Source organism: Schistocerca cancellata, chromosome 7 (assembly GCF_023864275.1).
Source record: "Schistocerca cancellata isolate TAMUIC-IGC-003103 chromosome 7, iqSchCanc2.1, whole genome shotgun sequence".
Taxonomy (NCBI): domain Eukaryota; kingdom Metazoa; phylum Arthropoda; class Insecta; order Orthoptera; family Acrididae; genus Schistocerca; species Schistocerca cancellata.
In genome coordinates this window covers 239,799,911-239,826,777 of record NC_064632.1, presented here as the reverse complement: position 1 = coordinate 239,826,777, position 26,867 = coordinate 239,799,911, and the positions used below count along the sequence as shown (strand labels likewise).

At 42.8% G+C, this 26,867-nt stretch overlaps 1 protein-coding gene across 1 annotated transcript in view; it reads left to right on the top strand.

Annotated features, from left to right (window-relative positions):
- Positions 1-26,867, top strand: part of LOC126092716 (orexin/Hypocretin receptor type 1-like) — a 116,148-nt gene that overhangs the window by 41,055 nt on the left and 48,226 nt on the right. The window contains exon 6 of the mRNA XM_049908439.1: positions 5,091-5,228. Within this exon, the coding sequence (XP_049764396.1) occupies positions 5,091-5,228 (138 nt within the window). The remainder of the gene's footprint in view (positions 1-5,090; positions 5,229-26,867) is intronic.

The window sequence follows — 26,867 nt, the reverse complement described above, 5'->3', positions numbered from 1 at the left end:
TCACAATCAATGTACAAGGAACGGTAACAACAGTAACTTAAAGCTAACACAGTTATACTACGAAAAAATTACTCACTAAACCTAAATCTAATAGTAAGTCACGCAGTGACCAAGTTATCATTTCACTTACACATTGATCAAACTATCAGTTCACCATGAATGAATTATTCTAATGAACAGTAACATTTGTTCTACAGAATTTTGTTTGTAGACTTGTTTTTAGGAGATTTTGCATCGTATTTGCATGTTTTGCCTATTATTTTATTATATATTTTTATTTCCATATACTATGGATTTTGAGCATATAACTTCAATGCATGTGGAGCAAACGATTATCTTTGGTTCTTTTGTAGTAAACTTTGTCACAATGATTTTAATCAACTAAACCTGTAAAGTGAGTAGAAATCAGTGACTTTATACGAAGGAAAAAGTTACAAATTTTAGTCCCTGAAATGCTTCACACATGCATGAAATATGAAACAGTATTCTTCCGCAGTTCCAGTGACTGAGATACAATATTTGTACGTCCCCAGAAAACTATACCGAAGTTAATGGAAGACTCAAACTTACTATGATTTATTTGTTTGGGGAGGGGGCGGGGGGGGGAGGGGAGTGCGCATTTATGCCATCAGAACTTGCTTATATCTGCACTGCAAATGTAGAAGTGCTTAATTAAGCTGTTCAAATTTAATCCAAGCAATTTGACTGTATCAAGTTCTTCCTAAAGATGATCATTATGACGCATTCTAATGTCCACGCATTTTGAATGTTTGGTTTTCAACTGTATGAGTGTTTGCGCTGCTCAGTTTCGACCCGCTTAACGGGATCGTGTTTTGTACGAGGGCTATCCACAAACTACATTACGTTTTGGAATAAAAAATAAATAACGTATTGGAAATTTTTTTTATTATATACATATGAAAGCCACACTTAAATACTACTTTTCTACATAGTTGCCATTTAAATTAAGGCACTTATCGTAGCGATGGACGAGCTTGGAAATTCCTACGTCGTAAAATTCGGCCGCCTGCGCCTTCAGCCACGTGGTTACCTCTTCTTGAAGCTGTGCGTCGTCATCAAAACGCTGCATAGCCAACCACTTCTTCATTGCTGGGAATAAGTGGAAGTCGTTCGGTGCCAGGTCGGGACTGTACGGCGGATGAGGAAACAACTCCCACTTAAAAGATTCGAGAACTTCACGAGTGGCATTTGCCGTGTGGGCCCGGGCATTGTCATGAATCAGCAAGATCTTTTTGTGCCCAACTTTCCCCTGCGCTTGTTTTGTATTGCTCTTCTGAGGTTGTGCAGAGTTTGGCAATACCTTTGACAGTTTATTATAGTGCCTCTTTCCAGAAAATCCACAAAAATCACACCTTTTCTGTCCCAAAAGACAGTCACCATCACCTTCCTTGCCGACATTGTCTGCATGCATTTCTCCGGTTTTTGGGGGGGGGGGGGGGGGGAATTAGTGTGCCCCCACTGCATTGACTGTAATTTTGTCTCGCAGTTCACATGCTTAACCCATGTTTCGTCACCAGTAACGATGCGATCGAGTAATGAGTCGCCATCTTTCTCGTAAGCGTCCAAAAACGTTAACGCTGCAGCCATTCGCTGATTTTTGTGAATCTCTGTCAAGATTTTTGGTATCCATCTTGCACAAAACTTGTGGTAACCAAGCTTTTCGGTAATGATTTCGTGCAACAAACTTCCTGAAATTTGTGGAAAACTCATAGAGAGTTCCGTTATTGTGAAATTACGGTTTTCACGGACCGCGGCATCGACTTTTTCGACAAGTTCGGCAGTCACTATGCTGGGTCTTCCACTTCGCTCTTCGTCGTGAACGTTAGTTCGGCCATTTTTAAATTTTATGACCCATTGACGCACTCCACCTTCATTGATTATGTTGTCCCCATACACTTCACAAAGCAGCCGATAGATTTCTATCGGTGTACAGTTTTTTGCAGTCAGAAACCTTATTACAGCACGCACTTCACACTTCGCGGCATTTTCAATTAACGCTGACATTTAAAACTGTCACAGTAACTCAACGGAGTACAGCGCGAACCTTCACTAGCACGGCAGGATGCCGACTGAGCGGCAGAATGCCATGACACCAAGATGGCCGCGCTAGCCCCGCCCCTAACGGACACAAACGAAAACGTAATGTACTTTGTGGATAGCCCTCGTAGTATCGTGTCCGAGTGATGCACCTACTTTGGTGTCCTGCCCAACACATCAGCACGAGCCTGTAGCAGTTCTGATTTTCCAGTACAGATGCAAATGTAAAGTGCGGTGACTTGGCAGGTTACCACATGATTCATCAGGGCAACATCTATACTGATGTTGGATACTCGTATGTGGTAAGAGGCCGGAGCTAAATGTAACTAGATTGTCTTCCCTGTGGCTGAAGACGTCCAAGTGATGAATACTGATACCAGAAGTTGTTCTGCATGGCATCATCATCATGACCATCATTATCATCATCATCATCAGGCGTGCTGGATGAAGGCATTCTCTAAATTTTTCCGTGCATTATGGTCTTAAGCTACACCCATGTACGCTGCTGGTCATTTAAATTGCAGCACTGTGAAGGTTGCAAGCACCAAACATAAAACCGGCATGGAGGTACAACGTACTCGTATAAACAAATGACTCGACCACAAAAAGCAGGTAGCAATAACTCCATCTACATTCAGTGTATAACGAAAGATTACGCAGTGGATTTCTCGTTCAGAAATCACATTTTAATATTGCCTCTTGTGAGAAGACAGTGAAAGAGGGAAAAACGTCTACCAACTCGTGTGGGAATCTGACAGCAACAGGTTCATAGCCTGACGAGACTGCGGTTATCGTTCCGTGATACTGCTGCTCGTATTGGTCGGGATCTGACGATGTCATCCAAATATGGATTAGTGGTTTCAGAAGAGCCATACTCCACGCCCTAAGTAACCAGCAGCACAGAATACAGACATTTTGCTCGTTTGTCTGTGTGGGATTGTTCAGCCACATCACGTACCTTGCGCCAGGAAATGAGTTTTTCTGCAACACTTGAGCACTACGGACAGTCAGCACGGTGACCATTGTTGCTGCCTCCTTTGACTTAGCAGCAGACAGGGCCGCGCCAGCAGCGCTGCATGCAGCGATAATACTGGACACAGCATGGCAACACTGCTTCTTTTCAGTCCTGGTTCTGCACGCAGCATCACGGTGGACATACCCGTGCATGTCAGCTCCGATGAGAACGTCGGCAGATTGTAATCGTCATCGTAATACGGGCCCAACACCTTGCATGATTATATGAAGTGTCAGTGGTTCCAGAATATGGTCGTCTCTTGTCCGTGTAGCTGATTAGTTGGACAGCAGGTATAGCATTTCTGACGCGTTAAGGCCGATATCAATGTCCTATCTTTGAAGTCTCCGTGACGTTATCTTTAAACAAAAGAAAGAACGCATGATGCCCCTGCCGTGCTAATCTACCTCGATACGATGGGTATTTGACTGTTGCCCTGACCAGCACATTTCCAAATCTGTCGCCCATTGGAACCGTCTGAAAACATTCATCAGTCACTCCTCTTGATAAACTCTGGTACAGAGCTGACACAACAGGATCAGCTTCGAAAAATATCTTTCTTCTGATTTCCCGGATCTCAAGAATGATTATGCAACTAGACCACGACTGCTTGCCACGAACAAGTATAAACACAAAATTTCTGATTAGTGGGCCAGATTTATTTAAATATTAATTAATTAAATTATAAATAGGTGCCACCTCACAGATCATGTGATGATTAAATAAAATACCGATCTATGTATTGGATATATACGAGGGTTGGAACTTAAATAGTGGCAACTATTTATTCACAACCGATAGAAAAGAGTTACATGTTTGCACCTGTTACTGTGCTTCAAAGTAGTCACCGGCGTTGTGTAGAACCCGTTGCCAGCGATGTGGAAGGCGTAGTATACCGTTAGCAGGGCCTGTTCTGTTGACGGTGCGGATGGAGCGGTCTACTGCCTGTCAAATCTCTGGAACAGTTCTGAAGCGAATGTCACGAAGTGGTTCCTTGATCTTCGGAATCAAATCAAAGTCGCAAGGACTTACGGCCGGGCAGTATGTGGATGGTACAGTACTTCCCAACCCCATCGACCGAACAGAGCATCCACACCTTGCGCTGTATGCGCCCGCGCATTGTCGTCAAAATGATGGGTGGGTTGCGCAGAAAGTGTTTCCGCTTCTCCCTCAAAGCTGGTCGTTTTTGGAGCATCAACTGCGAGCAGCTTTGAGAAAGAAGCGGCGACACTTTCTGCGTGACCCACCCATCATTTTGACGACAATTCGCGGACAAATACAGCACAAGCTGTGGATGCTCTGTTCGGTCGATGGGATTGGGAAGTACCGTACCATCCACACTACCTCTCCTCCGAAGAAAAAGTTCGAAGCCGCACCTTCTGCCGTTAAAGTAGTGGCGGTAGTCTTCTGCGGCTCTAAAAGTGCCATTCCGTTTGATGTCCTCCCTCACGGTGCGACGAACAACTCTGAAGTGTATTGTGCTATCGTCAGGAAATTGAAGAAATGACTTAAGCGTGTTCGTCGCCACAAAAATGGAAACCAACTTCTTCTCCATCACATTGCAAAAAGCTCACAAAACTTAACTGGACTATTCTTCCTCATCCATCCTATAGCCCTGCTCTCGCACCTTGCGACTTTTCATCTGTTTGGCCTAAAGAAGTATGCACTCACACCTCGGGAAGCAGTACGTGTATGTTGGGCAGGTTATTAATGTAGCAAAACGTTGGATTCCACGTCTGCTAGTAGAATGGTGCCGTGCGGGCATATCAGCCCTTCCAGAAAGGTGCTGTAAGGAACGGAGATTATGTTGAAAAATAGTGTCTTGTAGTCAAAAGAGTGGAGAGTAATATGATGTACTGGAATCCTGAATTAAACCAAGCTGTTTTCAGAAAAAAAGTGTCTCTTTACTTGTTGAATACCCCTCGTACTCTTTCGAGGTTGCTAGCTTCACAGCAGCGGCGACCTCTGACTCGGTGCGATGCCTGTGTGCAGCGCCGCCGCCGCTGACGAGCTTCGCCAGCCGGCGCAGCGCCATGGGCGCCAACGCGGCCACCGAGGTGCAGCTGCGGTCGCGCCGCAAGGCGGCCAAGATGCTGGTCGCCGTCGTCGTCATGTTCGCGCTCTGCTACCTGCCCGTCCACCTGCTCAACATCCTCAGGTACGTACCCTGCCATCCCACTCGATGAACCCTCTGTGTTTTAATGTGACGATGGACACGGAGTGTTGCTGTGTGCACATCCTACTACCGTCCGTGGTCATTGACATCCCTCTCTTCTATAATTCTAGAACATATTCTCAGCTAAAATATACCAAACGAACTGCCTCTTCCACGCAACCAAACATGGATTACGAAAACATCTACACTACTGGCCATTTCAATTGCTACACCAAGAAGAAACGCAAATGATAAACGGGTATTCATTGGACAAATATATTATACTAGAACTGACATGTGATTACATTTTCGCGCAATTTGGGTACACAGATCCTCAGAAATCAGTACCCAGAACAACCACCTCTGGCCGTAATAACGGCCTTGATACGCCTGGGCATTGAGTCAAACAGAGCTTGGATGGAGTGTACAGGTACAGGTGCCCATGCGGCTTCAACACGATACCACAGTTCATCAAGAGTAGGGACTGGCGTATTGTGACGAGCCAGTTGCTCGGCCACCATTGAACACACGTTTTCAATTGGTGAGAGATCTGGAGAATCTGCTGGCCAGGACAGCAGTCGAACATTTTCTGTATCCAGAAAGGCCCGTACAGGACCTGCGACATGTGGTCGTGCATTATGCTGCTGAAATGTAGGGTTTCGCAGGGATCGAATGAAGGGTAGAGCCACGGGTCGTAACACATCTGAAATGTAACGTCCACTGTTCAGAGTGCCATCAATGCGACCAAGAGGTGACCGAGACGTGTAACCAATAGCACCCTATACCATCATGCCGGGTGATACGCCACTATGGCGATGACGAATACACTTGCAATGTACGTTCACCGCGATGTCGCCAAACACGGATGCGACCATCATGATGCTGTAAACAGATCCTGGATTCATCCAAAATTGACGTTTTGCCATTCGTGCACCCAGGTTCCTCGTTGAGTACACCATCGCAGGCGCTCCTGTCTGTGATGCAGCGTCAAGGGTAACCGCAGCCATGGTCTCCGAGCTGATAGTCCATGTTGCTGCAAACGTCGTCGAACTGTTCGTGCAGATGGTGGTTGTCTTGCAAAACGTCCCCATCTGTTGACTCAAGGATCGAGACGTTACAGCCATGCGGATAAGATGCCTGTCATCTCGACGGCTAGTGATACGAGGCCGTTGGGATCCAGCACGGCGTTCCGTATTACCCTCCTGAACTCACCGATTCCATATTCTGCTAACAGTCATTAGATCTCGACCAACGCGAGCAGCAATGTCGCGATACGATAAACCGCAATCGCGATAGGCTACAATCCGACCTTTATCAAAGTCGAAAACGTGATGGTACACATTTCTCCTCCTTACACGAGGCATCACAACAACGTTTCACCAGGCAACGCCGGTCAACTGCTGTTTGTGTATGACAAATCGGTTGGAAACTTTCCTCACGTCAGCACGTTGTAGGTGTCGCCACTGGCGCCAGCCTTGTGCGAATGCTCTGAAAAGCTAATCATTTGCATATCACAGTATCTTCTTCCTGTCGGTTAAATTTCGCGTGTGTAGCCCATCTTCGTGGTATAGCAATTTTAATGGCCAGTAGTGTATTAAGCGATAGCCAACTTGCTCTTTTCTCATATGACACCCTGAAAGCCGAGGACCAAGGCAATCAAACGGTTGCTGTGTTTCTTGAATTCCGAAAAGCATTTGCTGGATACCACACCGACGATTATTAATAGTAGTACGTTTGTACAAAGGAAATTTGTGACTGAATTGAGGATTTCTGGGTAGGCAGACGCAACTTGTTATCTGGATGGAGAGTTCTCTACAGCAGAAGGATCTTCACTCGTGCCCCAGAAAAGTTTGTTGGGACCGCTGTTGTTCATCATGTATATTAACGACCGGGCATAAAATATTATTTGTAACATCAGAATTTTTGCAGCTGCTGCAATTATCTATAACTAAATACTATGTGAACAAAGAAAAAAAACCATCCGACCAGCATTGAATGCGCAACCGTACCGACCGGCCGCCATGTCAGCCTGAGCCCTGAGGCATCACTGGTTGCAGATACGGAGAGGTAGCCGGCCGGAGTGGCCGAGCGGTTCTAGACGCTACATTCTGGAACCGCGCGACCGCTACGGCCGCAGTTTCAAATCCTGCCTCGGGCATGGATGTGTGTGATGTCCTTAGGTTAGTTAGGTTTAAGTAGTTCTAAGTTCTAGGGGACTGATGACCTCAGTAGTTAAGTCCCATCGTGCTCAGAGCCATTTAAACCATTTTTTAAATGGAGAGGTATATGCTCAGCACACCGCTCTTCCGGCCGTTATCATTTTTCGTGACCGGTGCCGCTACTTTTCAGTCAAGTAGCTCCTCAATTGGGTTCACAAGGGCTGAGTGTTCTTCACGTTCCAAGACTACTCGGTAGACCAGTATGGTGACCCATCCCAGTGCTAGCCAAGCCCGACAACCCTTAATTTCGGTTATCTGACGGGAACCAGTGTTACCACTCCGGCATGGCCGTTGGCTACTGCCTAAACGTAAAAATGTCCATTTGCATCTTGATAAGATTCCAATGTGGTGCAAAGATTGGCAACTTATATATCAGTGAGTCGTAACTGGAACCAGTACATTCATACAAATACCCGGATGAAATGATCGCGTAAGCTCAGTCATAGGCAATAAGCATGACAGGTGGGAAACATTATCTTGTTGGCAGGATCTAGGAAAATGTAGCCATTCTGGAAAGGATTAGATTAGAATAGATTAGATTAATTATTCATTCCATAGACCCACAAAAGAGGGGATCCTCCTGGGTGTGGAGCATGTCAGATAAACACATTACAAAAATGTAATTAGAAAAACTTGAGTTTCATTCATTTTAATTATCCTCAGTCAATAAACAGTAAAATTATGTACATGAATTAAAATTAAACATCTAATATTTACACGTTTAATACTTACATCTGCTTTCATTAAATCCATCATTCACACAGTAGCTAGTTACTTGGCTATTACAACTAAGTATTGTCAAAAATTAAATTAAATTATTCATTTCAATGATCCTCAGTTAAGAACAGTCAAATTATGTACAAAATTAAACTTCCACTATTTACAGATTTAAGACTTACATCTGCTTTCCATACATCCTCATTCACACAGTAGGTAGTTACTTGGCTCTTAAACCAAGTATTGTCAAAAATTAAAGTATAATAAATTTTCATTAAAATGGTCTACTGCACTTGTCGAGAAATTCATGTATGAATAGAAGGAGTTGGCCACCAAAAATTCTTTTAAATTATGTTTAAATTGTGCCTTGTCTGAAACTAAAATTTTAATGGTTGCTGGTAACTTATTGAAAATATGCATTGCTGAACACTGGACTCCTTTCTGGGCAAGAGTAAGTGATTTTAAATCTTTATGCATATTGTTCTTATTCCTAGTATTGATACTGTGTACTAAGCAGTTACTTGGAAAAAGAAATGTATTATTTACAACAGACTTCATTAGGAAATAAATATACTGAGAAGCTGTGGTTAGAATGCCCAATTCTTTGAATAGGTTTCGACATGATGTTCTTGGATTTACACTACACATTACTCTTATACGCTTCTGTACTCTAAAAAATTTTTCTCGATTTGTGGAGTTGCGCCAAAATATGATTCCATATGACATAATGAAGTGAAAATAAGCAAAATATGCCAGTTTTTTTATTTATATCTCCTATGTCTGACATCATTCGCATTGCAAACACAGACTTGTTTAGGTGCTTTAGCAGTTCGTTAGTATGTCGCTCCTGACTGAATTTATTATCAAGTTGTAATCCCAAGAATTTTACACTCCCAACTTCTCCTATTTCCATGTCATCATATTTTAAACACACGCTAGAAGGAAATCTCTTGGAAGTTCTGAACTGCATATAGTGGGTCTTTTCAAAGTTCAATGGCAGGGAATTGGCTATGAACCACTTATTAATGTCAGTAAAATTTTGATTAGCTGCCCTTTCTAAATTTATATTTGATTTACTATTTATTTCAATGTTTGTATCACCTGGAAATAAGACAAACTTGGCATCTGGTAATGTAACAGATGACAGGTCATTAATATACACAAGAAAAAGTAGTGGACCTAGTGTGGAACCTTGGGGAACACCACGTGTAATTTCTTCCCAGTCAGATGATGTCTGATTGTCTACTGCTGAAGTGTTACGTAATGACACCCTTTGTTTTCTATTAGTAAAATAATGACTGAAACCACTTTGCAGCACTACCAATGATGCCATAATATTTAAATTTACTTAAAAGAATGCTGTGATTCACACAGTCAAAAGCCTTTGACAGGTCACATAATATGCCAGTTGCCTCTAATTCGTTGTCTAATGAATTAAGGACATTTTCACAGTAAGTGTAAATAGCCTTCTCAATATCAGAGCTCTTCAGAAACCCAAACTGTGACTTTGACAGTATGTTATTTTCTCTAAGGTGCTTAAGTAGACACTTGAACATAACCTTTTCAAAGATTTTTGAAAAAGCTGTCAAAAGTGAGATTGGTCAGTAATTTGACCGCATTTTTTTGTCCCCTTTCTTGTGGAGAGGTATAACTTCAGCACACAGGTTACTTCTTATAAGTTACTTGTGTGTCCCATCTTACAATAATGCTCAAATCTGTGGGGCCTGTACCAAATAGGACTAACAGTCGATACTGAACTTATTCAAAAAAGGGCGGCACAGGCGGTCACAAATTTATTTGACTTTCGCGAAACGTCACAGAAGTGCTAATAAACTAACTGGTAGACAGTTGAGGATAGACGCAAGAATTCATGTTCATGTGAAAGGGTACTTACAAATTTAGGGGAACACGTTTTAAGGGAGGAATCTAGAAATATTCTTCAGCTCTCTTCGTATTGCTCCCATGATGCCGTGTGGCTAGGGCCTCCCGTCAGGTAGACCAATCGCCTGGTGCAAATCTTTCGAGTTGACGCCACTTCGGCGACTTGCCTGTCGATGGGGTCATCCCAGTCCTTGAGAGCAGAAAATCTCCGACCCAGCCGGGAATCGAACCCGGGTCGTTAGGTATGACAATCCGTCGCGCTGACCACTCAGCTACCAGGGGCGGACATTGCTCCCATAAGAACTGCGAAGCCAAGACCAATTACAGGACGCACAGAGGCAATGAAGCAATCATTCTTACCGTGTTCCATACGCAATTGGAACGAGAAGATACCCTAATATATCGTACCTTGCTATGTACGATCTACCATGCACTTCACTGTGGTTTACAGTCTCTTTATGTAGACGTAGGAAGAGCTGGCCGTGGTTCATCAAGAGCTGAAGGCGCTTCAGGTAGCTGGAGTGGTGCGTAATGGCTATGGGACAAGTGGAGCACCAAATAGTATTCTTCTAGTATCACATGTTTGGTTCACGATCTCTGCTACCGAGGCACCTTCCAGTGTACCCGACAAGGATTTACTGCACTCATCGCGGTGTATTCCGGATTATCGCTGGTCCACTTTCCTCAAGACGGAGAACAAATATGAAGGCTGTCCATATGTCGTCTCTCATTCACCTTGTGTACGAAGATGTAACAAGGTAAGGAATGGGGAGGATCTCCGCAGAACCGGCGAGCAAAGGAATATATGGAAAACACTGACAAGAAGAAGGTGCATGATGATGCGGCATGTGTTAAGACATCAAGGAACAACTTCCATGGCACTACAGGGAGCTATGGAGGGTAACAATGTAGAATAAGACAGAGATTGGGATTCATCCAGCAAATAATTGAGGACATAGGTTGCAAGCGCTACTCTGAGATGAAAAGGGTGGCACAGGAGAGGAATTAGTGGCGGGCCGCATCAAATCAGACAGAAGACTGATGACACAAAAAAAGGAACATGTGGCCACTTCTTCAGTAGGATCTGGGTGGTCAAAAGGGGGAAAGGGGCCGTTAATTGTCGAGAGCTGTAATGTCAAGTTCGTTATGGAACTTCGAACAAAGAGTAGCATCAAATACAAGAAAGACAACAGGTGTGCTATTATTATGTCTACCTGTGTATCTGCCTGCTGCTATTGAGAGTGCATGGTGCTGTCATCTTCACACTGCAGCTCATGTCAGTATCAGTGGCACCTGTTGTTAAGTTTTAAGACCATCCTCAGTTCTTAAAGACAGTTAGCAGAATTGGTGAAGGCTTACTCACTGTTCACTGTGCACAAACTAGACTTAACATTTGTGATATTGTACCCATGATTGGGTGTCCTCTGATTTGGAGTCAGATGGAGGGCCACAACCAGAATCTTTATCGACTCTGCGATTGTCTTGGGTTGCAGATTGTTGAAGCTGAAATATGTGTTGAAGGACAGACTCCACATGACAGGACAGGTTGCACTTCACAGTGGAAGCTGCTATTTGAGTTGCAGAGGTCATGTGGAAAGCACATGAGAGTTTTCTAGGTTAAGTGTAATTTCGAGGTCATCTGATAACAACTTTACAGTTCATAAATCAAGGAAAAAATCTTATTGCCAACAAAGTATAGCTAGTGAGAAATTGTTGTTTGCTCAAGCACTTGTAACAAAGACCTACAATTCACCATTTTTCAGCAACGCTTTTGTGCCTAATTTATACTGGATGAAAGTTGAAGTACAAAGTTTCCAAATATTTAACAAGATACGAAAAGTTAGTTTAGATTATACAAGGCTCAGTGTATTCAGAATTCATTGCAATAAAATGAGTCTGGTGACGTCCAAATTCAAACATGTTACGCACTTATATGTTTGCGAGTTACTGGCCTAGACGCTTTAAAATTAGTCATTAGATGCCTTTACTGGCCAGGATGCCTTTACTGGCCACCTGATTCTGTTACAACTGTTGGACCTTTTTTTGTACTGAATCGCAACAAGAGGAGACTTTAAGCTAGCAAGTACAGAGCAGGTGCTGGTGGAACGAACAGGAACTCAGGAGAAATAGTTATGAATGCCTTATTCAAAAATGCCTTGACGATCTAGTTCTATGTCTCATATTTAACAAATATTTTAACCCTCGTGAGAACACACAGAGCTGAGCCTATCAACGGTTAGTAAAAAGGCAGGGTTTCGAGATCATGATGTAATTATAACCATGGTGGCCACTAGGATCAATAAATCCATCAGAAACATTAAATGACGTTTTATGCTCCGCAGAATAGATAAACAGGGGTAAAAATTCTACCGAAACGAATATATAGCATATAATTCGAATGTGATATGGTAGGCAAAGTTTAAAAGTATCGTACTTCACGCTCTAGATAAGTATGTCACGTATGCCATGCAAAACAACTGTAGCTGAGGTACATGCCGACGTGACAAACAGAGGAAGAGATAGAGGAAGCATATGAGCATACTGAAAGGGTAATTCAGTACGTAAATGGAGATGAGAAATTTAGTAATGGGGATTGGAATGAGATTTTAGGGTAAGGAGTATATGAAGGGGCTTGGGAGAATGTGGCCAAGGTAGTAGGAATGATAGAGGAGAAAGACTAATTGAGATCTGCATTAAATATCAGCTAGTAATAGGAATACTCTGTTCAAGAATCACAAATGGACGAGGTATATGTGGAAAAGGCCTGGATACAGAAAGATTCCAAGTGGGTTGCACGATGATCAGACCGAGATTCCGAAATCAGATACTGGATTGTAAGGCATACCCGGTACAAATATAGCAGACTCAGACCACAATTGAGTAATGGTAAAGAGTGGACTGAAGTTTAAGAAAATCATACTGAAGAATCAGTGTGGAAGTGGGATACTGATGCACTAAGGAAGGATGAGACGCGTTTGAAATTCGTTAAAGATGTGGATACTGCTGTAAGACATACCACGATAAGCATTTCAGTTGAAGATTAGTGGACATACTTCAGCTGATCAAGGAAAAGGGAACAATAGCAATGTTCAGGGAAATACTGGCGTACCACAATATACTTAGTAAGAATTGCAGGAGGGCCAAGGCTAAATGACTGAAAAAAAATGACGATATAGAGAAAGAAATGGCTCGGCGTAATTCAAAACAACCCTCGGTGAAATTAGAAGCAAGGGCGGCAACACTAGGAGTTCAATGCGAATTCCACGATTAACCGCAGAAGGAAGAGTGGATATGTGGAAAGAGTACACTAAAGACCTTTGTTATGGAGAGGGATTGGCTAATGACGTGAGACAGGCAGAAATTAGATTCGCCATTGAAGAGACAGGGGATCCGAGATTAGAGCTCTGGAAAAATTAAGATCAAATAACGCAGAAAGCTTACATTCATCCCACCACAATTTCTAAAATAGTTGGGGGAAGTGGCAACCAAACGACAGTTCATGTTGATGTGTAGAACCTACGATACTTCCGACATAGCATCAGACATTTGGAAAACATCATCCAACAGTTCCGAAGACACCAAGGATAGATAAGTGCGAGAATTATCACACAACCATCTTGACATCTCACGCATCCAAGTTAATAAGAAGAAGAATTTACAGAAGAATAGAAAAGACATTTGAGGATCTGTTAGATGACAACTAGTTTGGCTTTAATAAAGGTAGAGACAGCAGAGAGACAATTCTCACACTGCGTTTGATAATAGTAGCAAGACTAAAGAAAAATCAAGACACTTTCATAGGATATGTCGACAGGCAAGAAATAATTCGCCAATGTAAAATGGAATAAGATGTCCGAAATTCTGAGAAAATTAGGAGTAAGCTGTAGGGAAAGACGAGTAATACACAATACATACAAAACCAAGAGGGAACAATACGACTGGAAGAGCAAAATCAATGTGCTCAGATTAGGACGGTGTTCGACAATGATGCAGTCTTTCACCCCTACATTTCAATCTGTACAAAGACGTAGCAATGGCAGAAGTAAAAGAGATGCTCAAAAGTGGGATTAATATTCAGGACGGAAGAATTTAATTTCTCGGATTCGCTGATGACATTGCTATCCTCAGTGAAAATGAAAAAGAATTGCAGGATCTGTTGAATGGGATGAACAGTTTAATGAGTACAGAGCACGGATTGAGAGAAAACCGAACAAAGACGAAAGTAATGAGAAGCAGCAGAGATGAAAATAGCGAGAAATTAAACATCAAAATTGGTGATCAGGAAAATGGACGGGGTAAGGAATTCTGCTACCTTGGAAGCAAAGTAACACAGTACTGGTGAAGGAAAGAGGAAACGAGCGAAACAATGAGAACGTAAAAAGCAGACTGACATAGGTGAACAGGGCATTCCTAACCGAAAGAAAACATAGGCATACGAATAGGTCTTAATGTGAGGAAGAAGCTTCTGAGAATGTAAGTTTGAGTACAACTTTGTATGATAGTAAACCACGGAAAATCAGAGCACAAGAGAATCTAAGCGTTTGGGATGTGTTGCTACAGCAAAATGTTGATAATTAGATGGATTGATTAGACAAAGAATGAGGCGGTTTCCACGAATCGGTGAAGAAAGGAAGATATGCGAAACACTACCAAGAAGAATGGTGAGGATGATAGGACATGTGTTAAGAAATCAGGCATTAACTTTAGTGGTACCAGATGAAGTTGCAGGTAGAGAGTAAAAACTGTAGTGGACAGAGTTTGGTATACAAACAAGAAATAATTGGGAACGTAGGTTGCGAGTTCTACTCTGAGGTGAAGTGGTTGGCACAGGAGAGAAATTTCTGGCGACCAATCAGAACATTGATGACTAAAGAAACTGAAACTGGTTTAATAATAAGTTCAGAAAAGGGTGGACGAATGTCAAGAAGCAAAAATTAGTAGAAAATTATCATCCATAACAACTTCCACCATCATACGTAAGTAAAAGATCTTCCCGAGAATCTTTATCTTACGTCAAATCTCTAAGTAGGTCGAAAACCTCTGTCCAGTGATCATCGACCTGTCTGGTGCGGAAGTAAGAGACAGAAAAAGGACAGCTAAAGTCTTAAAACTCCTATCCTGTTTTAAAAAAATCGTTCACACAAGAATGTTATACAGAATGATCATTGTTTGACAGCCTAAGACTATCAAATGTATTGCAAAGAAATGAGCATCCATGGTGTTGGAAAACAACGAATCAGTATAAAATAAATAACACGCCAGGCCTTGATGGAATTCCATTTCGTTTCACAGAAAGTCCTCAACGGCATTGGCTGTTTTCTTGGTTCGCTTGAATCTGTACCATTGTACAAATCTTTCCCAGAGATAATAGTCCCAAGAGACGTGAAAAGGCACATACTCCCCCTCTAAGTAAGATGGGAATAATAACGGATGTGCAAAATTATTCTTAACGTCAGTCTGCTGCAGGGCCCTAGAGCCTGAGGCCGTATATAATTAGAACCCTAGAGAGAGGGAAGCTTTCGTCCGTAAATGAGTACGAATTTATACGTAGATAAAAATAACAAAGTGACTGAAAGCGAAACAGTTGAGCGTGAAAGGGGCATTGTCGGTTTTCCGACGAGTGCTGCACGCACGCGGCGGCCGCTGTGCGGTTCGTAATATCTTCTCAAGCTGCCTTTTAAAGGAAAATATTGAGTTCACTTTACAGTATCGTAATACATTCCTCCCTTGAGGAACGCACTACTTTGTATAAAATGATACTATTTTCCTGTTATTTGTATGTCTCAAAAAATGGCTCTAAGCACCATGGGACTTAACGTTTGAGGTCATCAGTCCCATAGACTTAGAACTACTTAAACCTAACTAACCTAAGGACATCACACACATCCATGCCCGAGGCAGGATTCGAACCTGCGACCGTAGCAGCATCGCGGTTCCGGGTTGAAGCGCCTAGAACCGCTCGGCGTGTATGTCTCAACAAAAAAAAAAGGTTCAAATGGCTCTGAGTACTATGGGACTTAATATCTGAGGTCATCAGTCCCCTAGAACTTAGAACTACTTAAACCTAACCAACCTAAGGACATCATACACTTCCATGCCCAAGGCAGGATTCGAACCTGCGACCGTAGTAGTCGCGCGGTTCCGGACTGAAGCGCCTAGAGCCGCTCGGGCACCGCAGCCGGCTGTATGTCTCAACAAAAGCGACACGACGTGTACTGTACTGTACCATTATGATTCACGTTTAGTTGGCGTACTCGACGCGAAAATGGCGCTCAAATGCACTTGAATCCTTCTTGTAAATACAATACCGGCAACATTTTAAAAAATATACTCTACTGAAGCACTTACCAATCATTGTAGTGTGAATATACTACGTCATGCTTGCGCAAAGAGATATTCCTTAACAACGAAATGAGATTTAGTATGGAAGTGCGGTAAACGACACTCACCAAAAATATGAAACACAAACCATGTCTATAAACACTTCAGATAGGCTAATTATGACAAAGTATAAATGTTTAGAGTCACTTCCTCGTTCCATCGAGACACACAATGTCTCCAAGCGGTATCTTAATAACGATTTCATTTTTTTCCATTATAATTTTGTGTCTATTCATTAGTTTGCATAAGAAACCGCGCGAACTGACGACGGATAACAAAAAAGTCTTGCTGCTACTGAATAACTCTGTCTCGCGAAGAGTAACCCATAGTTTTTTTTCTGGTTGAGCGTTCTTCTCTCTCGTAAAGTCCGCATATGTGGCGACGACGAACAGCAGCTTTTTGGAATGAGTCCAACTTCGTTATTCGTTGTCTTGTCTTCCTCTTTTTACCCTGGATCTTTAGCTTAGATGAATCTGCTCCTTCCTGTTCTGCACGGTGTTTTTCCTTTCAAACTTTCACGGCAGTGTTTTTATGAGGCTTCAAAGCATCTGGTGTTCTCTCGACTTCGTTAGGGCAGCAGAGACGCACCATTGTCTCTCCTCGAAATATTCCCGCAGCGAGATCATACACTCACGTGTGTGACCACGCGAAACGTGAGCATATCGTCGATCTTTCTATTTTGCAACCACGCTAATCTGCACACCTCCGCTTCAAGCTTCAGTCAATCTGCAGCACAAAATAAACTAGCCGCACGGAGAAACAAAAGACAACAAAAGACTCAAAGAAGAGGACAGCAACATTTGGCTTAGCGGCCGCAAGAGTCACGTGCAAGCGGCTATAGTAACCGCCACCTGCGGTAGTAGTGCGATTTGACAACGTCGAACAGAAGCGCGTTTTCTGATTGGTTGTTGCTATGGTAGCAGCCCAGTAAACAGCTACACGTCAGTCACTTTGTTATTCTGATCAAGGTACAGAAGGTGGTATTTGTGAGAAATGCAGCTCGCCTGTTGTTTATGTTTTAACCATATCTTTTCTTATGAAGTAGAACATTAAAATCATAGTTTCAGTTTTACGCCATTGTCTTTCTCTGAAAATATTCTGTAAATAATTTTGAAAGTTCCTTTTGCATTACTCCTTCTCTGGCCATAGCCATTTCTGATGAGTTACACTGACTTCCTGACGCCTTCCGTTTCCTCATACCTATATATGTACGGGTTGTCTCAGGAGGGATGGGCAGTATTGAGGCATCTGACAGGAGCTATCATTAGAAGCAAAAAAGAGCACTAAACACCGGCTCTAAAATTCATACCTTAGAGCTATGAGTACTTCATCATCGATAAAACGAAACAAATTTCTTCTATTGCAAGCTCTTTGCATTACATATTTTGAGAGGTGGTAGTATGGACCAAAACAAGAAAAAATATCCAGTGAAAATGGCCTCTAAAATGCATAGCTTAAGAGTTATAACCACTTGTTTCGTTTCGCTTCTGTGAAACACATGTCTTCTGAACAAGTGCTCGTACCTCTTAAGGTGTGCATTTTAGAGGCCATGTATAGTAGTCTTTTTTTCTTGTTTTCGCCCAAACTATCTCCTCCCAAAATATGGAAACCAAAGAACTTGTAGTAGAAGAGATTTGCTTCACAGTATCGAAGAGGCAGAAGTACTTGTAGCTCTTAAGGTACGCATTTTAAAGCCAATATTTACTACACTTTTTTGCTTCGACTGATCGTTCATGTCCTATCCCTGAATAATAACCATTCCTCCTGGGACATCCTGTATACCTTATGTGGCATTACTTCTGGAAAATCATTGTTTTCGTTATTAAATATCTGTGTTTCCGGATACTCTTTAGACCTATGCAAACATTTAAATACATCTACGAAGCTTGAGTTGGAAGAAGATGTGGAAGGAAATGAGTTACGTATTTTGCGAAGGGATACTCGATCAAGAACAATCATGGTAAAAGTCAGAATGTCCATTCGCGGATTGCAGCCCTGCATTACCGATAGCGAATCCAATGTCTTATCCACCGCTTCGTCTCATTCAGTAAGAAATCTGTACGGCTTCTTGTTATTAGATTAACGTCCTTTGTTAAGCCCGTACCTTTGTAATTTTGTATTTGTGGGCATCCACGGCTTCCAGATGCTTAATAAACGTAACCATGGTCCGTAGTAAGCTGTAACGCGATGTTTATTTAATCGAGCGATTAGCTAATTTCGACTAAGCGTCATTATCAAGCACATTTGTAACACATTAAAATTCACGTCAGCTATCCATAAAAAACCCACATACGACATTACACTACAAACGCAGCTGTCACAGTCATCTAAGCTAATTATAGGCACTTGAGGAAGACGAATTCGAGTTTACTGTCTTTTTGATGTCGCCATGATTGAAGACTAACGCGGAGTTACTTCAATCGCAGTGAATAAGAGAGCCCTTCTCTGTGACGCCATGGATGGCATATAACTGTCTCATTTGCACTGGAGTATCAGGACGTTCAAGGGTCCTAGCTGTATCTTGCTGCGTCAAAGCAAAACACAGACTTTCTAATTTGTCCACCTACCAAAGCTGTACTGAGGTGATCCTACGCCCTTGGCAGGACTGCCAAAGCAGCGTCTCCCCCTTCCCTCCCTCCGGAAAAACTACCTTTCTGCGACTTTTTCTATACAACGATAGGAAATTTAGAATTTGTAAGATGGGTTTAATAAGGAAAGGAGTGTAATTGAAAAATGTTAGTTAAATGAGCTATGCAGCCGAAAAATATTGTGCGCAACAAATTAAATGTATCAATGTAGGGAATAAATTACAGATTGCACAGACTTCCTGAAAGAATTGAAAGTAAAACAAAATCTGTGTTTTACTGTTTGTGATAACTACTGTAGATCGATTTGATCATCATGTATAATAAATAACAGATTTTATTGCTACTAATAAATTATTAACAATGTATGAATCAGTAATAAGAAATAAATGAAAAAAGACTATAAGTACTGAGAACAGAGTTCTTTCCAAGAATTGTGTTCTTATTATAATTTTACTTTCCATTTCCTTGCTCTGAGTGCAGCAAACTCGGTAGCAATGTCATTGAAACCAAATTTAGCAGCTGTGTCGTATTCTGTCGACAAGACAGCTGAATTTGACGGTCTGCTTCAAATATGCGAGGGATATTCGGTCAATAAATGGAAATCACTGTGAAAATCTAATAAAGCTTTGCACATGTATGTTCGACAGTGCCTGTAGTATGCCTGTCGGTTGCATCACTTCGCTCTTTTCAGTTCTGAGCGCATGGTGGACACAAAGATGCGTAGAAAATAGTGTCTCCCGCCAAGTAAGAGGTCCTGGTGAGAGATGTCGCCTGATGTTATGCAGCCCACATTACGGAACTGTCATACGGTTCCTACTTCGTGACAATCCTCGGTCGCAATCTGCAGGAGCAATGAAAATGCTCCTGCAGTGTTTGATCACCCGCACTACAGCCGGTAATTGGCTCCCTCTGTGTTTCATCTCTGCTCACATTAACTACTGGCTATGAAGACAACATTTTCACATAGACAAAGAGCTATAGATGAGCGTAGAGAATTCACGGGAAGCACAGGCGGCTGCCTTCTATGACGAGGGTATTGGAAAGTTGGTACAACGCTACGACAAATATCTAATTCGGAGTGGTGACTTTGTAGAGCACTGGCTGAAAGTTGTAGCTAACTGTTGCAAATAAAATATTTCTGATTTTCGAAATGGTTTCCATTTCGCGATGAATCGGAACTTACTTTCCGAATAGCCCTAGTACCCAACCAAAAGAAGTTCTCTATCATCTTTACTTTGCCAACACTACGTTTAATTTTTCACCTGTCATAAACATCCTCAAATCTGTTTCGATGTTTGGATAAGCATCTAATAACCCATTCAAGAAAAGAATCATTATATCCTAACTGGAATCTGTATCAGCGCTTATCATCAGGACTTCCTATTAAAATCTAAAAGGAGCTCTACTTCACGGGTATTTCTGTTATCTTTGACATCAAAATCTGCTGTACCTTTTTCAGAATAAGATACAGGGGTCTCATTTAACGCTTTTCTCACATAAAAATTTCTGATATTGCCTTATGTGCTATAGACACCATCTAATTTTTCGGGAATGTTTATAACGATTGATTTCAAAAATGGTTCAAATGGCTCTGAGCACTATGGGACTCAACTTCTGAGGTCATTAGTCCCCTAGAACTTAGAACTAGTTCAACCGAACTAACCTAAGGACAGCACACACATCCACGCCCGAGGCAGGATTCGAACCTGCGACCGTAGGGGTCTCGCAGTTCCGGACTGCAGCGCCTAGAACCGCACGGCCACTTTGGCCGGCCGATTGATTTACTTTAGCTGGATTATCTTAAGGGAAGAGTCGTCAGTATTCTGACGCATCTATGATTAAATTTTCTGGCAGATTATAACTTTGCGCCGGACCGAGACTCGAAGTCGGAACCTTTACATTTGACGGGCAGGTGTTCTACCAACTGAGCTACCCAAGCACGACTCACGACCCGTCCTCACAGCTTTACTTCCGCCAGCACCCCGTCTCCTCTTCCAAACTTCAGTGAAATTCTCCTGCGAACCTTGCAGAACTAGCACTTCTGGAAGAAAGCCCCGAGTTCGAGTCTCGGTCCGGCACACAGTTTTAATCTGCCAGCAAGTTTCATATCAGCGCACACTCCGCTGCAGAGTGAAAATTTCATTCTTGATACATTTATACTGTTCATCATGATTTCCTCTCCTGTGCCAATTACGTACCCTAAGAGTAACTTTCGCAACCAACGATCTGAACTTATGTCGTATGTATGCAGCCTCTCCCTACCGGTTTTTTTCTTACCGCTCCATGTAGTACGACGTAAGTTATCCCCTGATATGTTAACACATGGCCTATGATATATCGGTAGCTGAGGTGACCAATATGTACACTTAATAATGTAAATACACATAACTTTTGGTGCTGAGTTATATAGGAGTAATGTTTTTGATGGTAACAAATACTCTTAAATGTAAATGCAATCTGATAAGACACTGACACATAGTAAAGTTCAGTAGTATCGATCTACATGGATGTATTGTCCTCACTGCAGTCTTCCGTACTAAGGTTGATATGTCTGTAGAAACGCTGAATCTGGAGCGAAGCTCTGAGTGCCGCTGCTTAAAACGACTTGGCATCCAGTCAGAGTTGTGGGCAATGAGATCATGTCAGTTTAGAGTCCTCTGGTGGCGCGTAAGCGTGGCGCCCCCAATCGGAGACAGCGAGCATTGGAAGAGCTAGCTTTCCCGGTGGCGCGCTAAAGGGACGTTTAAAAGTGCCGTCTCCTACTTAGCTGTGAGCGGTGCGCGGAGGTCCGGGCGCACTCGACGAAGATGCCGTCGATACAGTGTGCGATTTGCAGGGGGGAGGGATGGGGGGGATTTCCCCCCCTCTGCATCAGACCAACCCCTCCTCTGGTTTTAGTTTATGCATCCCAACCTGCGATGTTTATTTCCCACGCACTGGAGTAAAACTTAACATATAATTTAAATTTGTGGTGCAAAACACTGAACATTTTTACTACATCATCATCATCATCACCATCATCATCATCATTTAAGACTGATTATGCCTTTCAGCGTTCAGTCTGGAGCATAGCCCCCCTCATACAGTTCCTCCGTGATCCCCTATTCAGTGCTAACATTGGTGCCTCTTCTGATGTTAAACCTATTACTTCAAAATCATTCTTAACCGAATCCAGGTACCTTCTCCTCGGTCTGCCCCGACTCCTCCTACCCTCTACTGCTGAATCCATGAGTCTCTTGGGTAACCTTGCTTCTCCCATGCGTGTAACATGACCCCACCATCTAAGCCTGTTCGCCCTGACTGCTACATCTATAGAGTTCATTCCCAGTTTTTCTTTGATTTCCTCATTGTGGACACCCTCCTGCCCTTGTTCCCATCTACTAGTACCTGCAATCATCCTAGCTACCTTCATATCCGTAACCTCAACCTTGTTGATAAGGTAACCTGAATCCACCCAGCTTTCGCTCCCATACAACAAAGTTGGTCGAAAGATTGAACGGTGCACAGATAACTTAGTCTTGGTACTGACTTCCTTCTTGCAGAAGAGAGTAGATCGTAGCTGAGCGCTCACTGCATTAGCTTTGCTACACCTCGCTTCCAGTTCTTTCACTATGTTGCCATCCTGTGAGAATATGCATCCTAAGTATTTGAAACCGTCCACCTGTTCTAACTTTGTTCCTCCTATTTGGCACTCAATCCGTTTATATTTCTTTCCCACTGACATTACTTTCGTTTTCGAGATGCTAATCTTCATACCATAGTCCTTACATTTCTGATCTAGCTCTGAAATATTACTTTGCAAACTTTCAATCGAATCTGCCATCACAACTAAGTCATCCGCATATGCAAGACTGCTTATTTTGTGTTCAGATATCTTAATCTCACCCAGCCAGTCTATTGTTTTCAACATATGATCCATAAATAATATGAACAACAGTGGAGACAGGTTGCAGCCTTGTCTTACCCCTGAAACTACTCTGAACCATGAACTCAATTTACCGTCAACTCTAACTGCTGCTTGAGTATCCATGTAAAGACCTTTAATTGCTTGCAAAGTTTGCCTCCTATTCCATAATCTTGTAGAACAGACAATAATTTCCTCCTAGGAACCCGGTCATATGCCTTTTCTAGATCTATAAAACATAGATACAATTCCCGTTCCACTCATAACACTTCTCCATTATTTGCCGTAAGCTAAAGATCTGGTCCTGACAACCTCTAAGAAGCCTAAACCCACACTGATTTTCATCCAATTGGTCCTCAACTAATACTCGGACTTTCCTTTCAACAATACCTGAGAAGATTTTACCCACAACGCTGATTAAAGAGATACCTCTGTAGTTGTTACAATCTTTTCTGTTTCCATGTTTAAAGATTGGTGTTATTACTGCTTTTGTCCAGTCTGATGGAACCTGTCCCGACTCCCAGGCCATTTCAATTATCCTATGTAGCCATTTAAGACCTGACATTCCACTGTATTTGATGAGTTCCGACTTAATTTCATCCACCCCAGCCGCTTTATTGCACTGCAATCTATTGACCATTTTTTCCACTTCCTCAAATGTGATCCTATTTCCATCATCATTCCCATCCCATTCTACCTCGAAATCTGAAACATTACTGATCGCATATTCATCTACATTGAGCAACTCTTCAAAATATTCCCTCCATCTGCCCAAGGCATCCACAGGGTTCACCAGCAGTTTTCCTGACCTGTCCAAAATACTTGTCATTTCCTTCTTACCTACCTTTCGAAGACTGCTAATTACACTCCAGAATGGTTTTCCAGCAGCTTGACCCATAGTCTCCAACCTGTTTCCAAAGTCTTCCCACGATTTCTTCTTGGATGCTGCAATTTTAATACAGTCTTACTATTAATACCATTAATATGTAAGCATTTCAAAACATTTAGAACTAAATCATCATTCTCATGTTGACATTGTTGCTTTCGTCTAAGGTGCGTCATCCCTTTACTTGCGAGCTTGCGAGGGAAGTAGTGTGGCAGTCATACCGCAGCAGTCGTACCGCGGAGTTGGGTGAGCTGGGGGCTGAAATTCTCACCCCGGGCCCTGACGCAGGGTGGTGACCGGCCCGGTACCTGTGCGAACATTTACCGTTAGACCACCTTTTGGCAACGGTATGGCGCAGACTAACGCGCCTGGGACGAAAGCACACATTACTAAATAACGCACCATCGTCTGCTTCTGGTGCCTAGGATACTATTTCGTGGACCTTCTTCAAATACTCCTCTCTTCCACCATCGTTTCCTTTTCCTTTGGTTTTTATTTCCGTTGTTAGCTGCATGTGCAAGTACCAAGTAGGCCGCCGCTGCGATACTTTATCATCCTTTATACTGCAAGCCGACACACGTGTGGCACAAATTCTGTTGCTTTGGTATAAATTAACCTGCCGCATGCAACATACGCCGCAAGATGTTGCCTGTTGTAGCATGCTGCAAGACGACGCACGCCACATTTCCGTAGCATGCCACAAAGTTGCAAGACGTCGCCCCAGCGTAAACGAGGCTTTAGAGCCAGGTCTGTATTGCATGGCGGATGTGATGTGTTGCGTACGAAAAACTAAAACCTGGAATCAGATCCAAACGTCGTGGGAAACTGTGAAGAAGTGTCATCCTGCAGCAAGATACCGCTCGCCCACATTCTGCCAAACGGACAGCCGACGCAATAAAGGAGTTGAGATTCGAGGTGCTGGAACATCCACCATACAGTACAGACCTGGCTCCAAGTGATCTTCACATGTTTGGACCCTTAACGGATGCACTACAGGGAAGAAGATTTGAAAGTGATGAAGACGTCATTGCTGCGGTGCAAAATTGGTTACAGATGCAACCGAAAAACGTATCTTCTCATGAAATAAATAAAAACTCGTAAAACCTCGTGAAAACTGCATTGAAGTCCAGGGAGGTTACGCAGAAAAATAACGCATGTTTCAATTTTCTATCATCAGAATAAGTACAGCTTTTCACAAATGTGCCTTTACTTTTTGAATTCCCGTCGTGTACCTGTATGTAGATGATTTTGTAAATAAGCTTTACCTATAATGTACTTTTAAAGATATAACAAGGGATGGCTTTTCTGATAATGCATACGCGTGAATAGTGAGCTTCGGCATTAATATCTATTTATAAGTAAATGTTTAACCATGGGTAACGCCACGGTCCAAGCTAGTAACATATGTAATTATACTAACCCCCTAAGACATCGCCCCCACTGGCAAAAGCACAAATCGCACACCGCGTCGATACCGCAGCCTGTCACCCTGTCACTTCCCATAATCAGTATTTTCCACATAACCCTTCCTTATCGATCCTTCTTTCCCAATTTTTCAACAGTCCATGATTCACTTCTATACTTCCTTGCACTCCAAACGTACGAGGGGCAGTCGATAAGTAATGCAACACTTTTTTTTCTGAAAGCTGGTTGGTTTTATTCAAGGTTCCAATATATTATATAATTTCTCACTCTTTAGGATACAAAACCCTACTTGCAACACAATCTCCGTTCACTGGGAGGGCCTGTATGCCTGCATGGTACCATTCTGCTGGTCGACGTCGGAGCTAATGTCTTACTGTATCAGCAACCTCCCCATCAACCACGTACTGGTTCCCGGGGAGTACATCCTTCATTGAGCCAAAGAGATGCAAGTCGGAAGATGCAAGGTTCGGGCTGTAGGATGAGAAATGAAGTTTTCGAAATCCTCTCGGGTGCTCAGACTCGTCTGAGGCCTTCCGATGTCGTGGAGAAGGAGAAGTCCGTTTGCATATTTGTGGTCACGAACACGCTGAAGTCGTTTCTTTATTTCCTGAGGGTAGCACAGTACACTTCAGAGTTGGTCATTCCACCAAGAAGGAGGACATCAAACAGAATAACTGATTCAAGTCCCAGAAGGCCGTCGCCATGACATTACCGGCTGAGGGTACGGAATTGTACCTTTTCTTCAGTGGAGAGACGGTGTGGAGCCACTCCACGGATTGCCGTTTTGTTTCCGGCACGAAGTGATGAACCCTTGTTTCACGGCTAGACAAAAAGTTGTCACGATCAGCCTCGTAACGTGCAAGAAATTCCTCGTCGCTATTTATGGTCTTCAGTGAGGCAGCGAGGCACGCAGCAGATACACACCTTTGAGTACCCCAAGTCGTGGACGAGTGGGTCAGCAGTACCAATAGAAACGTCCAGTTGAGCAGCTAGGTGTTTGATTGTGATCCGTCGATCACCTCGAATAAGAGTGCCTGCACATTCCAACACTGCAGGAGTCAGAGCTGGCCGGCACGCAGGAGATCGGTCACGTTCGCGCGATCTTGGTGCGACCATGACAGACACTTTGGTCAACTCACCGAGCTTTAGTTCTCTACCAGGTCTCACAGAAATACTGCAAGCACCTATGAATATTTTCGGTGCTCTGGTTATCAGATAAAAGAAAATGACGGCACTGTGATTGGTTCAAATCTCCGTTACAGACGCCATTTTGAAGGCTACATATAGCGCTGCCACCTATCGAAACTTCATGAAACAATAGGGGCTGATGCATGAATATTCCACGAGGTCGCGTAACAAATTCCGCATTTCTTTAACCGAAACTGCCCGAGAGCAAAAGTGTGTTGCATTAGTTATTGAACGCCCCCCGTACATCCTCATAAATTTCTTTCACGCATTAAGGACTAAGTCTGCTGCTAGTAGACATCTTTGGCGAGGAAAACCGTCTCTGTCTGCTTTTCCCTTCGTCCATCTTTCGTAATTTTCCTTCGAAGGCAGCAGAATTTCTACACTTCCTCTGCGAAGTTTGAAATCTTCATTAATCTCATTTCTTCTGCTTCCAGCTCTTTCTTCTACCTTTGA